The sequence below is a fragment of the Saccostrea cucullata genome, unplaced genomic scaffold (assembly GCF_032062105.1).
Source record: "Saccostrea cucullata isolate Sc308-1 unplaced genomic scaffold, CSIRO_AGI_Scuc_v1 ctg6352, whole genome shotgun sequence".
NCBI lineage: Eukaryota > Metazoa > Mollusca > Bivalvia > Ostreida > Ostreidae > Saccostrea > Saccostrea cuccullata.
This window is the reverse complement of record NW_026928750.1, coordinates 1-18023: the sequence shown is the minus strand read 5'-3', so window position 1 is coordinate 18023 and position 18023 is coordinate 1. Positions and strand designations below refer to the sequence as shown.

Genomic DNA, 18023 nt, shown 5'->3' with positions numbered 1-18023 from the left:
TGCCATTTTTTGCCAAGAAAATCTGAACTTGCAAATTGACGCCCGGGAAATTGAAATGAACGCCTCTAAGATGCCTCTTCTACTGAGGCGTAACTTTTGGAAAACTTCGTCTCTGCCTCAAGCTTGAGATATTTTTGTTTCATCAACTTGCTTGTCAATAATTTACCTCGTTTTAGAAACTGTTCATACGTAGCTAGAGCATGCTCAGAAGTGTCAGACTCTGGAATCCTTTATCACAAGCTCATGAGGATACATTGTATTGACGTATGAATGGAAATTACCTTTGTTAATTGACAATGCATCGTCGATAGATATAAATGATGAGTTGAAGGCCGCAGCAAGTGTTCTCTTCTTTTCATCTTAAGATTTTGCATAAATTGTGCTTCATATGAATATAAAAATAAGTCTGCTAATAACGGAGCGCAATTAGTACCCATGGAATTTCCAATTGATTGTTGAAATACCTGGTCTCCAAAAACCACATAGATATTGTCAATAAGAAACTCAAACATCTTCTTGATGTCAACTTCAGAGTACATGTACTTATGTGTGCAATCAGAGTCTGTTTTAACAAAATAAATTTGCAATTGGCCAATGAAGAGGTAAGTAAATCTTCGAGTTCCATTTTTCTTGAAGAAGCAGATGTCAATGATATAAAAAAGCCTGGATTTTATTTTGTCGTGGGGTATTGTTGTGTATAAAGTTGAAAAGTCATAAGTTGTTAAGCTGTTGATTTTTGTAAAGTCTTGAGATTTCAAATTATACAAGAGTTCTTAAGAATTTTTTATCATCCACATCTGATTCACACTACTTCTCGAACATATAGTTGCACAGTACTCTTGAAGTTTTTTCTTTAACTACTGTGACTGTCAATATCTTAGTGAGGAGTAACGAAAGAGGCTTGGTTGAACATAATTTTTTCATGTTTCATTTTTCATATCTGGCCCATTGTCTGGTGTAATTTTCAACAGAATCCATAAAGAAATTGTATAATCCCTAGACAATTTTTATCGTCCAAAGACACGGGTTTTGTGTCCGTTTGCCCCCCCCCCCCCCCCTCCCCCCCATCCGAATTTTTTTTTTAAAGAAAACCTGATTTGGACTATTTGAACAATTGTAAACGATTGTCCAACAATTAGCATGAAAAAAGTCATACTTGTATACTTCTAGCTGAAGTGGTTCTTGTATTGACCAGAGAACTTGCAAAATGATGCCTCCAAACGACAATGTTGATATTTTTGTTTCATCAATTTCTTTGTCAATAGATGGCTTCCATTTAAAAAGAGAATATTTTTGTGAATCAAATCAACCGAGAGACATAAACACCATATGTAGATGATGAGGGTGTATTGTTATATATGTAGATGATGAGGGTGTATTGTTATTTATGTAGATGATGAGGGTGTATTGTTATATATGTAGATAATAAGGGTATATTGTTATATATGTAGATGATGAGGGTGTATTGTTATATATGTAGATAATGAGGGTGTGTTGTTATATTTGTAGATGATGAGGGTGTATTGTTATATTTGTAGATGATGAGAGTGTATTGTTATATTTGTAGATGATGAGGGTGTATTGTTATATATGTAGATGATGAGGGTGTATTGTTATATATGTAGGAGATAAGGTTGTATTGTTATATATGTAGGTGATGAGGGTGTATTGTTATGTATGTAGGTGATGAGGGTGTATTGTTATATATGTAGAAGATGAGAGTGTATTGTTATATATGTAGGTTATGAGGGTGTATTGTTATATATGTAGGTGATGAGGGTGTATTGTTATATATGTAGACGATGAGGGTGTATTGTTATATATGTAGATGATGAGAGTGTATTGTTATATTTGTAGGTGTTGAGGGTGTATTGTTATATATGTAGACGATGAGGGTGTTTTGTTATATATGTAGATGATGAGAGTGTATTGTTATATATGTAGGAGATGAGGGTGTATTGTTATATATGTAGAAGATGAGGGTGTATTGTTATATATGTAGGTGTTGAGGGTGTATTATTATATATGTAGATGATGAGGGTGTATTGTTATATATGTAGGTGATGAGGGTGTATTGTTATATATGTAGAAGATGTATTGTTATATATGTAGAAGATGAGGGTGTATTGTTATAAATGTAGGTGTTGAGGGTTTATTGTTATATATGTAGATGATGAAGGTGTATTGTTATTTATGTAGATGATGAGGGTGTATTGTTATATATGTAGTGATGAAGGTGTATTGATATATATGTAGATGATGAGGGTGTATTGTTATATATGTAGATGATGAGGGTGTATTGTTATATATGTAGATGATGAGGGTGTATTGTTATGTATGTAGGTGATGAGGGTGTATTGTTATATATGTAGAAGATAAGAGTGTATTGTTATATATGTAGGTTATGAGGGTGTATTGTTATATATGTAGGTGATGAGGGTGTATTGTTATATATGTAGACGATGAGGGTGTATTGTTATATATGTAGAAGATGAGGGTGTATTGTTATATTTGTAGACGATGAGGGTGTATTGTTATATATGTAGAAGATGAGGGTGTATTGTTAAATTTGTAGGTGTTGAGGGTGTATTGTTATATATGTAAATGATGAGGGTGTATTGTTTTATATATGTAGAAGATGAGGGTGTATTGTTATATATATAGGTGATGAGGGTGTATTGTTATATATGTAAATGATGAGGGTGTATTGTTATATATGTAGACGATGAGGGTGTATTGTTATATTTGTAGATGTTGAGGGTGTATTGTTGTATATATGTAGGTTATGAGGATGTATTGTTATATATGTAGGAGATGAGAGTGTATTGTTATAAATGTAGGTGATGAGGGTGTATTGTTATATATGTAGAAGATGAGGGTGTATTAGTATATATGTAGGTGATGAGGGTGTATTTTTATATATGTAGATGATGAGAGTGTATTGTTATATATGTAAGTGATGAGGGTGTATTGGTATATATGTAGGTGATGAGGATGTTTTGTTATATATGTATATGATAAGGGTGTACTTTTACATATGTAGTTGATAAGGGTGTATTGTTATATATGTACATGATGAGTGTGTATTTTTATATATGTAGGTGATGGAGTGTATTGTTATATATGTAGGTGATGAGGATGTATTGTTATATATTTAGATGATGAGGGTGTATTGTTATATATGTAGGTGTTGTGTATTGTTATATATGTAGGTGATGAGGGTGTATTGTTATATATGTAGGTGATGAGGGTTTATTGTTATATATGTAGATGATGAGGGTGTATTGTTATATATGTAGGTGATGAGGGTGTATTGTTATATATGTAGATGATGAGGGTGTTTTGTTATATATGTAGATATATTGTTATATATGTAGATGATGAGGGTGTATTGTTATAAATGTAGATGATGAGGGTGTATTGTTATATATGTAGGTGATGAGGGTGTATTGTTATATATGTAGATGATGAGGGTGTATTGTTATATATGTAGATGATGAGGGTGTATTGTTATATATGTAGGAGATGAGGGTGTATTACATGTGTTGGTGATGAGGGTGTATTGTTATATATGTAGATGATGAGGGTGTATTGTTATATATGTAGATGATGAGGGTGTATTGTTATATATGTAGGTGATGAGGGTGTATTGTTATATATGTAGATGATGGGGGTGTATTGTTATATATGTAGATGATGATGATGAGAGTGTATTGTTATATATGTAGATGATGAGGGTGTTTTGTTACATATGTTGATGATGAGGGTGTCTTGTTATATATGTAGGTGATGAGGGTGTATTGTTATATATGTAGATGATGAGGGTGTATTGTTATATATGTAGATGATGAGGGTGTATTGTTATATATGTAGGTGATGAGGGTGTATTGTTATATATGTAGCTGATGAGGGTGTATTGTTATATATATAGGTGACGAGGGTGTATTGTTATATATGTAGATGATGGGGGTGTATTGTTATATATTTACGTGATGAGGGTGTATTGTTATCTATGTAGATGATAAGGGTGTATTGTTATATATATAGGAGATGAGAATGTATTGTTATATGTAGATGATAAGGATGTATTGTTATTTATGTAAGTGATGAGGGTGTATTGTTATATGTAGATGATGAGAGTGTATTGTTATATATGTAGATGATGAGGGTGTATTGTTATATATGTAGATGATGAGGGTGTATTGTTATATATGTAGATGATGAGGTTGTATTGTTATATATGTAGATGATGAGGGTTTATTGTTATATATGTAGATGATGAGGGTGTATTGTTATATATGTAGATGATGAGGGTGTATTGTTTTATATGTAGATGATGAGGTTGTATTGTTATATATGTAGGTGATGAGGGTGTATTGTTATATATGTAGGTGATGAGGGTGTATTGTTATATATGTAGATGATGAGGGTGTTTTGTTATATATGTAGATGATGAGGGTGTTTTGTTTTATATGTAGATGATGAGGGTGTATTGTTATTTATGTAGATGATGAGGGTGTATTGTTATATATGTAGATAATATGTAGATGAAGAGGATGTATTGTTATATATGTAGGTGATGAGGGTGTATGTGTTATATATGTAGATGATGAGGGTGTTTTGTTATATATGTAGGTGATGAGGGTGTATTGTTATTATGTAGATGATGAGAGTGTATTGTTATATATGTAGTGATGAGGGTGTTTTGTTATATATGTAGGCGATGTTTGTGTATTGTTATATATGTAGATGATGAGGGTGTATTGTTATATATGTAGATGATGAGGGTGTATTGTTATATATGTATATATGTGATGGTGTATTGTTATATATGTAGGTGATGAGGGTGTATTGTTATATATGTAGGAGATGAGGGTGTATTGTTATATATGTAGGTGATGAGAGTGTATTGTTATATATGTAGATGATGAGGGTGTATTGTTATATATGTAGATGATGAGGGTGTATTGTTATATATGTAGGTGATGAGGTTGTATTGTTATATATGTAGATGATGAGGGTGTATTGTTATATATGTAGATGATGAGGGTGTATTGTTATATATGTAGATAATGAGGGTGTATTGTTATATATTTAAATGATGTGGGTGTATTGTTATATATGTAGATGGTGAGGATGTATAGTTATATATGAGAAGATAAGGGTGTATTATATATGTAGATGACGGCGGTGTATTTTTATATATGTAGGTGATGAGGGTGTATTGTGATATATGTAGGTGATGATGCATGGCGTATTTTTACATATGTAGATGATGAGCGTTTTTTTTTCATATATGTAGGTGATGAGGGTGTATTGATGTATATGTAGATGATGAGGGTGTTGTATGGAACAAATACGATTATTTATTTCAATTAAAACTAATCTCATTTACATGAAAGTACATTTTCAATGTTGTATCAATTCTATTTGTTTGTACTAGGATTGATCCAAAACATCTTTCTGAAATTTTATCGTGGTTTGGTGAAAGTGAAAAATGGAGTTCATGGCGAGCTACAAAATCGCCAAACAACTTGATACAGATTTGTGAAGAGGGCGTAAACACGGCACCTTAAACTTCAAAAGGTGGGATCAGAAGTATTGTAAGAGTAAATATCCCCTCCCAATCAGTCATATCCGCAGTGGACCCTATGTATTGGTCAGGTCGACGGAACAATCCGAAGTGATATTCAGTTCAGATTTAAAATGATTTAATGATTTTTAATTGCATCCCTGAATGCTATGAACTTTTTCATTTTTATATCACATGTGTACCAGTCAAAATGGATCTAGAAAATTCAACAGAATTTTAAATAACTTAAAAATAAGCTAGAAGTTATTAGAAATCAAACCATGCATGACCGTAGGGTCCAGGTGAGGATCCAGGGTTCCCTCCTCATATAGTTGTCGATATATTAGGTATCAGTAAAAATCATTGGAGTCGGTGCTATCATGGAAAGAGGAGCGCTTCGTTGTGTTTTTTTTAGAGAATGCTTTTTGATCGCAAAATAAATGTTTAATGAATGAAAAAAAAATTGATGAATTAGACACTGCACCATACAGAAATACAGAATAAATAACTGTTTTTAAAGGAATTCTTGACCTTTTTATGTACTATGTTGCCAAGTCTGCTCCACTAATAAGGCACATTTACTAGTATTATCTTGATTTGATATATTCAAAACCACAAAGAAAGATTGACATTGTCTGTGAAAATTTTCGAACAGCCCTGGTTTAAATGCAGATAACAAAAAGTAAAACAGAAGCATATAAAACAAATTCAGGGATTTAATTATACACACGGATACATAAATAAAGTGTTACATTGAAATATTTTAATTTTCAATTACGAATAATTAAAACTCATTCATGAATCGTTAATTAATGAAAAAAAGGAAAATGTGACACAAATGCATGTAAAGACATCGTGCATTTACCGTTTCAATTTCGGTTAATAAAAAAATCGATCGATATATTAATACTGGAAAGATAATTGACACCAAAATAATCGGGAAAGTAGAATTGCAAAAATGATTCTGCAACGTTGATTCAAAATTTCTTACAATGCAATTACACTGAACAACATAAACAAACATGTTTTGTAAATATTTATGTACATTGAAATACTATTTACAGCTAACACAAATCTCTCATTCACATTTCTAACCAATAAAATACATGTATATCAAAAATTATCAAAATCAGTGTAAATAGCTTGGATGCGAAATATGCATTGAAGTTTACCATCTATATCAAATAACATAAGTTCACATAGGACATTATTTTAGCCAAATTACGTCATAGTAAATAATTCTCAGTCTTATAAACTAAGACACAGTAATGTTCACTCTATACCATATAGTATGAAATAAAACATTTAAACCCTGTCAAAATTACCCTTCAGTGTTTTACAAGAGGGTTATGGTAATATGTAGGCTCATAGTAATTAAGACTATATACTAGAAGTATATGGAGTTCTTTAAATTTTTTCTACACAGAGTATCGTCTTACATGTTTCTTCACCTCCTTAATCACTCTTGTGCAATTAAACACTCTTTTCCACCCCTCTCTCTTTCTATACTTATTCAGCAGTTGTCGTGTCCTCTCTAGAACAGACACCCCCTTTCTGTGTAACACAGAACCATACTCTCTATACCTCACCCTGACATTGACATCCACCCCCGACTCCAGGAGGATCCGCACCCTATCCAATAAACTGTCGTTACAAATATTCTCATCAATCAGTGTAAACAGCAGGGGTCTCTCATCATACTCATTATTAGAATCATCATACAGCTGTATCCACTGATTGACATCTAGACCCACACGTAACAGATGCTCTAAATCCTTACAGTCACTTTCTATGATTTCCTAATACAATTCTCCAAAGTCCTCCATACGCCACACTCGTCTCCGTGTCACCACCACATCAACCTTACTGTCAGCCATCACGTCACTGTGTCTTATGTTTACCAAACAATCAAACAAATGTAACCTCAGTCTGTCTAACTGACTTGAACCATTCTCTGTCCTAAATAATTGTTTTACAGAATCAATTCTATTTTTAATTAATGCAATATAGAATGCTGATATACCGTTCTTATTTCTGATAGTTGAGTCTGCGCCATAAAAATCAAACATTCGTACTATAACAGGAATAAAGATTTTATGTATGTTTATAAAAGCTATATAGAGAGGAGTGTTTCCTTCCTTATCCTGCATATTAATATAACTACCTGCGTTTAGCAGCTTTTTAGCGATATTCATATACCCTTTTTTACACGCTATTGTCAGTGGTGTACCATACTCTCCATGAAGATTGACATCAGCCCCTGTCTTCAGCAGCTCCATTGCAATACTAGTATGTCCTTTATTACATGCTGCTTTCAGTGGGGTATTATGTTTTCCTAGATTTACGTCAGCCCCTGCACTTAGCAACTCTCTAACAATACTCAAATGTCCCTCATCACATGCTGCTGTCAGTGGTGTGTTATCTCTCCTTTGTAGATTGACATCAGCCCCTGCCTTTAGCAGCTCTATCACAATACTTGTATGTCCTTTTTTACATGCTAGTGACAGCGGTGTATTATAATCATACTTTCTATGTAGATTGACATCAGCCCCTACGTTCAACAACTCCTTCACAATATTCATATGTCCATGATCACAAGCTTTCATCAATGGTGTTTCATGCTTACCTTGAAGATTTACGTCAGCTCCTGCACTTAGCAGCTCCTTTATTATACGTATACACCCAACCTTAGTTGCTGCTATGAGTGGTGTTGAATATTCACCCTGAGGATTAACATCAGCTCCTGCCCTAAGCAGAGTTTTAACTCCATTCATAGATCCACCCCAACATACTACTGTTAGTGGTGTATAAGATTCATTTACATATCCGAACACCTTCCCTCCACCCACTTTCAGTGATTTATAATAATGACCATGTAAATTAACATCAACCCCTGCTTTTACAATCTCTTCCACCACATCTTCATGCCCACCCCAACATGCCGCTATCAGTGATGTACAAGATTGAATTTGTAGATTGACATCAGCTCCTGCCTTTAAGAGATCCATCACAATACTCATATGTCCACCATAACAAGCTGCTATCAGTGGTGTTTCACGTGTACTATGTAAATTAACATCAGCCCCTGCACCTAACAACTCCGTCACAAAACTCTCATTCCCACATTTACATGCGCTATCAGAGGTGTAACATGCGTATTTTGTGGATTAACATTGGCCCCTGCCCTAAGCAGCTCTTTAACTATAATAATATTTTCACCTTTAATTGCTGCTGTTAAAGGTGAATCTATTTCACTGTGTACATTGACATAAGCACCCGCCTCCTGGAGTTTCTTTATTACATTTATATTTCCACCATCACATGCTGCTGTCAGTAGTGTATTATACTTACTTCGTTGATTAACATCAGCCCCTGCCTCTAGCAACTCTTTTACTATATCAAAGTGTCCACCCTTACATGCGACTGTTAATGGTGTTTCGTTATCTATACCAACTCCATGCTTTCCTTGTAAATTGACATCAGCTCTAGCCTCGAGCAGCTCCTTCACTATACTTATATATCCACCCTTACATGCTGCTGTCAGTGGTGTATCACACTCACCTTGTTGATTGATATCAGCTCCGGCTTCTATAAGCACCTTCACTAAACTCATATGTCCACCCTTACATGCTGCTGTCAGTGGTGTATGAAACATACCTTGTTGATTGGTATCAGCTCCGGCTTCTATTAGCTCCTTCACTACACTCAGATGTCCACCCTTACACGCTGCTGTCAGTGGTGTAAAAACAAAACTTTTTTTTGGATTGACATCAGCTCCGGCTTCTATAAGCACCTTCACTAAACTCATATGTCCACCATTACATGCTGCTATCAGTGGTGTATCAAACCTACCTTGTAGATTGACATCAGCTCCGGCTTCCATAACCTCCTTCACTATACTTGTATATCCACGCTTACATGCTGCTGTCAGTGGTGTATCATACCTACCTTGTGGATTGACATCAGCTCCAGCTTCTATTAGCTCCTTCACTACACTCAGATGTCCACCCTCACATGCTGCTTTCAGTGGTGTATCAACCCAACCTTTAGGATTGACATCAGCCCCTGCCTCTACCAGCTCCTTCACTACACTCAAATGTCCATCCTTACACGCGGCTGTAAGTGCTTTGTCTCCCAATACATATTTAAACTCTAAATCTGGAAAGGTCGTACAAATTGTATTCCTTTTGAGATATTTAATTAATGTTTTCACAGTTTTTAAATCTCCATCGTAACAACTCAGCAAAAGTAAGCGCTGGTGTTCAGATATTGATCCATCAATGTCTAAGTTTCTAAATGAATCTAAATTTTCGACTGGATCATATGCTGCAATTCTATTTCCCTCTTCTTTTGTTGGAATAAGTAAAGCAAGTTTGAAAGAATTAAAAAAAAGTTCAGTCTGTGTTTCTTTATGTGACTCAGTTTGCTCTAAAATATATTGTAAAACCTGATTGTGTCTGTAACAAACCACCCAACTGATAACCCTAACACTGTATGTTTTTTCTCTATAATTTCCCTCCTTAATCCTCTCCTTCACCAACACACTCTGTCTGTGCCATTCCCTGCTCCTCTCATCCCTCTTCTCAATCTCCTCTCTCACACGCTTTCCTTTACTCACTACCTTAGACACATCTTTCTGTTCTGACAGAAATAAAGACTTCAATTCTGAGTAAGGCTTGTCTTTAACACATCAATAAAAGCCTGACATACCTGAGGATGTTTTAAAATATCATTCATAAAAACATCATACAGTTCCATATTTTCTATATCTTTGTACAAACGCTCTGCTAACATTGAGTACTGATCCTCCCCTATCCTTATACAGAGATCAAATGCCTCCATTCTGTTACTGTTTTCAGCACTCAAAACCTCGTTTCCCCCTTTTTGTGGGCTTTCACAAGCAATGTTTTTTTCATTTTTACTCTCACTATTGATTGGGCCATTTTCACCTGCTTGTTCATTTTCATTCTTTAATTTAAGCATTTCATTTTTTTGAAGCTTCACAGAGTTAGCAATATAATTGCTACTCATGAATTTGAACATTAGCTTTGGGAACTGAGAACCAAAATGATAAGCAATGATTTCAAACATAGAGTCATGAATAAATGTGTATTCAGTACCACATTGTTTTGTGTATGTCCCCTCCATTACTGATAATGCATCAACAAATTCAAAAACGTCGGTATAACTCTTAACTTTACAGATTTCTAATGCGTTTGATTTCATTTCACAGAAAATTTTATTTTCTGTGTCTTTTAAAATTTCGTTTGATAATTTGTTGTCATTTAACAGGCATAAGACCAACGTAGCATACTGTAATCTATTTTGTTTTTGCATTTTATCTAATTCTTTTAAAATGCATTCTAGCTGGACAGGTAAAGAACCTTTCAATGTTGTTCCTAAATTTCTCCTCTCTTGAGTAAAGTTTACACAATAGAGGAAACATAGCCGAGGCTTCTCCCAGTAAGGTAGGGGACAATAAATCTTTATTCAAGCCGTGCTTCTGAAGAATAGCTTTTTTGTCATCACCAGTCAATGCATTTTCTGAACTACACAGTTTGATTATATTTTCCTCATTTGTGAAAAACGATTCGTAACATTCATTAAACACTGCTTCCCTGCATGACATTAGTACTTTTGTACGTCTTGAGGGATCTGAAACAATTTTTTCATAGTCTACTAATGTCTCTAACTTTTGTTTTTGAAGACCCAACACACCTACCACATCATCGATAACAAATACCTGATGATTATTTGAGTCAATATAATTTTCTATCTTCCTTATATCAATTATAGGTATAATTTCGTAACCTTCCCCCTGGAGTATCAGGGATATGTGATGAATCGTTGCCGATTTTCCGGACCCTGGGACTCCAACAAATGTCATATAAGGTTGTCCCCTGACTTTGTTCAGCATTTCCTGGAAAGTGTGAGTTTCACTGTAAACGTCATCTTCTACGCTCCATTGCATTAATTGTACTTCGTGAAGATCTAAAATATATTATACCAAGCTTTAACGATACCCGTGAATTAAAAGCAAACAGATACCTCCAAGTGAACATTTTCGATTGGGTGAACTTCTACAGCTGTCAGCGACTATGGATAAAGAAGTGTGGAAACCATGTTGTGCTAAAATGAAAAAAACTAATACAAAGAAATGATATAATTTGATCAAACAAAATGGTTATTAGATACATTCGATTCTGCATTTTTTAATGGTTCAAAACAAAAAAAAAAAAAGAATATCACGTATAAATCTGCACAAAATACGGAATGCCAAAACCAGAATGCTACTAAATAAATGAATATAAATATATTCTTTACATATGAACCAGAGTATTTCTGACCCCTAATATCAAATAAGAGGCCCATGGGCCACATCGCTCACCTGAGTAACTTGGGTGATGCATTTCTTTACCAGATTAACTTTAGAATCTACACTACCCCAGGAATCGACCAGGATGCTTCCACATAAGTTTCAGCTTTTCTGGCCCAGTGGTTCTTGAGAAGAAAATTTTTAAAAATTGTTTCTATATATTTCTATGTAAAACATGGGATTCCCTATTGTGGCCCCGACCTAACCGCGGGTGTCATGATTTTAACAATTTATTATTAAAACTACCCAAGAATGCTTCCACATATGTTTCAGCTTTCCTGGCCCAGTGGTTCTTGAGAAGAAGGGTTTTAAAGATTTGTTCTATTGCATTCCCTTTGTGGCCCTGACCTACCCCCATAATTTAACAATTTAATATCTACACTACCCAAAGCTTCCACATAGGTTTCAACTTTCTTTGCCTAGTGGCTCTTGAGAAGAAATTTTTTAAAGATTTGTTCTATATATTTCTATGTAAAACTGAATAAAATTTAGTAGTGAAAGATGGCCCCTATTTTACCCAGGTTTATGATTTTAACAATTTTTATTTACACAACCCAAGGATGCTTCCACATAAGTTTCAGCTTTCCTGGCCCACTTTAAAAAAACACCACCTACCTGAATTTATATTTCTTAATGGTGTTCATCGAAATGCTTGGTTGTGCCCTCAAACTGGAATAGATTTTAGGGGCCTGGAATTCCTAGACCACTTTTATTTTATTAGCCCAACTATATTTCTAAGAAGACAAGAATTATGGTATGTAGGTTCCATCAAAATATTTTATGTAGTTCATATTAAAAAAACCAAAGGGATAATTGACAATATCCCATTCAGGGTGTAAAAATAGCAGTTTAAATTTCTTTATATACATTGTACTAGACATAAAATATTTTTGCGCATAATGCGCTCCATACTGAAGATCCGTAGTAACTATTTTGTAAATGTTCACCCAACCGAAAATGTCCAGTAGACGAAAAGGTCAATGTACATTCATGGTCATTTCGGAATTTTACAGTTTACAGAGAGAGAGAGAGAGAGAGAGAGAGAGAGAGAGAGAGAGAGAGAGAGTGAGAGAGAGAGGGAGAGAGAGAATGTTGTTCTCTAAACAATACAATGTTCAAGTGATATTATTTATTTTATACTAGTATTCAAATATTTATATCAATTGGTGAAAATACATTCTGAAATTCTTTTAATATGAAAGTATGAATCTGGTAAGCAGGGTTTAATTTTTTTCTTCAGCTTCTTGGTCTTACTAGAGTGTTGTATTTTAAAAGCTGTTTTATTATGTATGATTGATGTATTTTATATAACATTATTATGTATTCGTAAAATAGCTTGATATATTTTTATAACATTATTATGTAGTCATATAATAGCTTTATAGAGTTACTATTTTTGTTGAAGTACTCGACTTAAAATATATATCATCTTAATATGTTATCTATTTCAAATTCGTATGATATACAATATTCTCGATTTTTGTAATTTTGAATATATTGCATGAAATTGATTGCATATCAAAATAGTCATGTTCAATCTAGATATTGAAGTACTCCAATTTCTTAATTAAATTTTTGACAAAAAAGATTTGTTCTGTTGTTTCAATATCATTCCGACACAAGTACTGATGACAATAGGAATTTGGTGATTTGAAGGAAAATTTAGCTTATAAATAACAATTATGGAATCTAGTTTGCGAAATAAAAAAAGGTTTATATAAGTCAAATAAAAAAAAGATGTAAGTTTTTTTTTATTCTCAAATGTTCAATTTTTGCTGAATCATTTTAAACTTTGAATCTTTATTAATGACCAATATTTCAGGTTTTTTACGAAAAAATTAATCCTTACAGCATCAACTTTAAAGATTGGGTGGACTTAACTGGAAAGAAGAAGTGCCCGTAAAGAATCTGGGGGGATTAGGCGAGTCATATGCCCACACGGATTTTGTCGCTCTTTGAGCTTATCGGAAATTTCATAGTCGTACGATTTACCCAAACATTTAAACTTTGTACAGCACTGTCCAAATGACACTATCAATATTTTTAAACCTAGCATTTATCGTTAGAGTATCTTTTAACATGTGATGCTTTTCATACTGAGTGTTACTAGTAATTGTTACAGATATGTTTATAGTTAATTATTATTTAATGATACCTTTAGAACTGTTGTTGGTCCTAATAAAAAAAGTTAAGTTATCCATGATTCTTCATACATATTCTATACATACATTTTATTCATGAAAATATATACAAAAGTCAAGAAGTACAGCATGCTTTGTTTTTTATTCTGAATCCTCATCATTGTCCGTCTGGTATTGTCCAGCATCATCGACACTTGATATGTATCTTTCCTTCTTGATTTTGTTGCACTGGTGACGATAAAAACCCAAATACCAGATTACACTGCAGATGTGTGCGCAACACCCTAATGTTCTTGCACCACTCTTGCACTGACAGTACCAAGATGTCACAGCTGATGTAGTGAACCTAATCCAAGGTTATAGAGAGTGCTGCTAGTGTGCCTGGACTGTATTCGGCAGTGAATCAAGTCAGATTCTACATTTGACACATCAATTGTGTATTGGCCAGTTTCATCAATATGTTCTCTTATGTAAGAATTCGCTTGCCGAATTTGATATGTTCCAAAAGTCAGCTGTCTTACATCTTCCTCGGAGAGATCTGGGAAGTTAATCACAGCATCGCGTGCGTCGATACTTTTCCAGAGTTTTGAATTTGTCCGGTATTTGTAAAAGGAATTCTTAGTAACAAGATCTTTCAAGACATTTTCATTGTTCTTTGCCATCATTAACATTTTAAAACCATTATTAATATCATTTTCGTCATTTGTTTTCAAAGGTGGTCTGTATTTGTTAATTAAAGAACACACGATTCTTACAAAGTCACCGATTGAAGGAATGTTTGAGTTGCTGACAACATTATCCAAAAATCGCCATTTTTTAAGTCTGCCATTGGCAGCCTCAACAACCCATCGAATTTTCGTCACCATTCTTGATGTATTTGCTTCCATTGTGCTGTGTTGTTTGCAAGATTTGGGTAGAAAGACTGGCATCTGTGCTTTGAATCCGCATTCATTAAGAAAATCTATCGAATCGCGGAATCCCCTATCTACAACAAGCACATCGTTTTCGGTAAGGAAATCCATTATATTGCCTTTATTTGTATTCATCGCAGTCTTTAATATGGAAGCGTCATTGTTTCGACCATTTGCTAAATAGGGTCCAAAGACCTCCACAATGTAACCGCTGGTTGTTGTTATAAGGAACGGCTTTACCAAAGGTCTCCCTTTGTGAACAGAATAGGACAGTCGTTGGAACTTGTACGACGCACTTTTTTGTATATATACATAAGTGCCATCTAGCACTAAGATGACAGTGTTTGAAATAGGATCCGAGAAAAGTTGTTTTGAAATATCTGTAGTGTGATTTTCTATTATACTTTCTCTGGTTATATGGTCAAAACCAAGGTTATGTGGCACAAAATCTTTAACGATTGATAATCGAGCACTTGCAATGATTTCGGCCACATGTTGCCTACATCGGAATCCACAAAGAGTGGCCAGCAATCCATTAGACAAGCCAGATTTTAATTTGAATAGAAGGACGCCAACTGCATTTCTTATTGTTCAAATTTTTGTATTTCTAAAAGATGTTACATTTGCCACCAAGTCATCGAAATTCGCTTTGGAAATGCCTAATAATGAAATATAATCATCATTATCAGAAAGTTTATCAAAACTAAGACTACTACTATCATATGACTTCAGAGCTTTGAAACGTACTCATTCCAGTAAATCATTTAATTCTCTTGATGATAAAACTGAATGTTGTCTCTTATATTTTGTAACGTCAACATTCACATTTTGATTTAATCGTTTCCCAGTTAAATGCTTTCTGAAGCATTTGCATCCAACTGGTATAAGTAGTTGGAAATGTACGAAAGCGTCTGTCCTTGCCTCACTTGGTACTACCACAATACCCTTTCTTTCATAACAAAATACGCATTTGTTATGCGATTTTCCTGCAGACACAAAAGGAAGTGATATATTAGATCTACTTGTAGAGTTATCTTTAGACGCACACTGTACTGTAGACTTTACATTTACTCTGCATTTGGTACATATTTGACTGTTTTCATCTAGCTGATATCCGTGTTCTGTCAAAAATGTTCTCAGGGATTGGGTGATGGGTCGCTTTACTTTTCCTTTTAATTGTCTTTTGCAAACAGAACAGCCATATCGTGCTGGTCTACCCATGATTGTTTACATATCATTCGTGTATTGTAGTCTCGTACTGAATGCATTAAAATGTTATATATCTTGAAAACTTGTTTATTATAGGAAACATATATTTATTGACTGTTAATAAATTCATTATTTCATTTAATTGTTTTTATTTGGTAAAAAAAAAATATTTTTTATCTAAATTACAACCTGAACTTTAAAAAATATGATAGCGTGATTCGAACACTCGCGACAAAACCTCTATGCTTTATAACCGCCGCTTTGACGACTGAGCCACTCCGTCACACATACATATTCCTTTAATTATCAAACAGTTCCATATGTATAGCAAACACACAATTGGACTTGGACTTTCTGAGAATATGTTCCGAAATTTAAGAAGGAAAACTAACTTTTTTATAAAGAGTGGGTCTTCGTACCATTTTTTTGAAAATGGTGAGAGATACATCCTTCCATACCCTTTCAATATTTGTTTACAAAAAAAATGGTACGAAGACCCACTCTATATAAAAAACACAGTTTTAACATTCAATTTCTATCATTTTTACGGTTTTTAAAGCGTGTTACCATTTTGGTGGATTAATTACAATCAATTTTTAAGTCATTTGATTCAGGTTTTATCTTTATTGTATGTATATGGTTATAAATAACACCCATATTTAACAAAAAGTAGAATTTGTTAGAATCTTTTAATTGATATTTTACCTGCCCTTGCATAGGCACATGACTCGCCTAATCCCCCCAGATTCTTTAAGTTTTATAAAATATCTTTTTCATCATATGAACCCTCGATATCTTAACTGTATATTAATGGTACGGATGCGAATTTAAAACGCTCTTTTTGAGGTAAACTAGATAAATAACGAAGGCATGGTGCCTGAAAAATTCTTGAATATCAATAGATACTAGTAATCAGGGTCACGCGTTTTACATTGTCTGAATACAAAATCAGCAGCTGTCGGCTATTGTTAAGAAAACTGTAGTGTTGTATATTGAAGAAAAAATGTTATATTAAAAGGAGAAGAGCGACAAAAGTGTGATCATACTTTATTTAACAACAACATGTTCAAAACAAACTTCTCGCTTCCAGTGAAATGTTTTCGATTGACCTGTTAAATATTACAATTAGTCACGTGATGTCCACTCGTGAAAACAGTTACATTGTATTCTTCAACCTGACCTCAATCTAAATCATGTCTATGGGCGTATTTTGTTGACCTTTTCAGAATATTGCAAATTAAATATTGTTTTAATTTTGCGAGTCATCACATTTTAAAAAATTATTTCATATTGACATCGCTGTAATAGGCTAAACACGTATTCGAATTTGTGGAAAGGGAGAGGGATAGAGAGAGAAAGAGATGTTAACAATGACACCGATCGATAGCCCCGCCTCCTATAAAACTTTATAAACAGAAAACCTATAAATAAATCTGACAACCATATATGCTCTGTAGATTTGTACGTACCCTTAACATTTCGAGGAATGACATGTTGTAGTTTCTTAATTTCATCTGAAAAAAATTTTTTTTTTATTTTTCTTTTTATTCTTTATTAACTAGAGTTTGCAACTGGAACATACAACAAGGTGTCATTAACAAAAGCTTAAAATTGTAAAAGTCAACAGAGTTATACCTAAAATATCAGATGCCAGTATTTTATTCAAATGATCAAACTTATCTGAAACAACAGAAAACCCATAAATTTATAAATGATATTTTTCTTTGTTAAATCTACAGTTATGTATGGTATGCAGATTTGTACGTACCCTTAACATTTGGAAGGACATCTTGCTGTAGTTTCTTAATTTCCTC

At 33.8% G+C, this 18023-nt stretch overlaps 2 protein-coding genes across 2 annotated transcripts; both read right to left on the bottom strand.

The window, feature by feature from the left end:
- Window positions 1–6990: 6990 nt before the first annotated feature.
- Window positions 6991–10720, bottom strand: LOC134278636 (ankyrin repeat domain-containing protein 17-like). Its single transcript, XM_062760936.1, has 5 exons — window positions 10354–10720; window positions 8792–10213; window positions 7772–8663; window positions 7401–7531; window positions 6991–7316 (listed from the first exon to the last, which is right to left on the bottom strand). The coding sequence occupies exons 1-5, from the start codon at window positions 10718–10720 to the stop codon at window positions 6991–6993; spliced, it is 3138 nt and encodes a 1045-aa protein (XP_062616920.1).
- LOC134278637 (uncharacterized) lies at window positions 10106–18017 on the bottom strand. Its single transcript, XM_062760937.1, has 3 exons — window positions 17978–18017; window positions 17679–17723; window positions 10106–11563 (listed from the first exon to the last, which is right to left on the bottom strand). Exon 3 carries the CDS (start codon window positions 11541–11543, stop codon window positions 10911–10913), a length of 633 nt encoding a protein of 210 aa, XP_062616921.1. The 5' UTR covers window positions 11544–11563; window positions 17679–17723; window positions 17978–18017; the 3' UTR covers window positions 10106–10910.
- Between the last annotated feature and the right edge of the window lie 6 nt (window positions 18018–18023).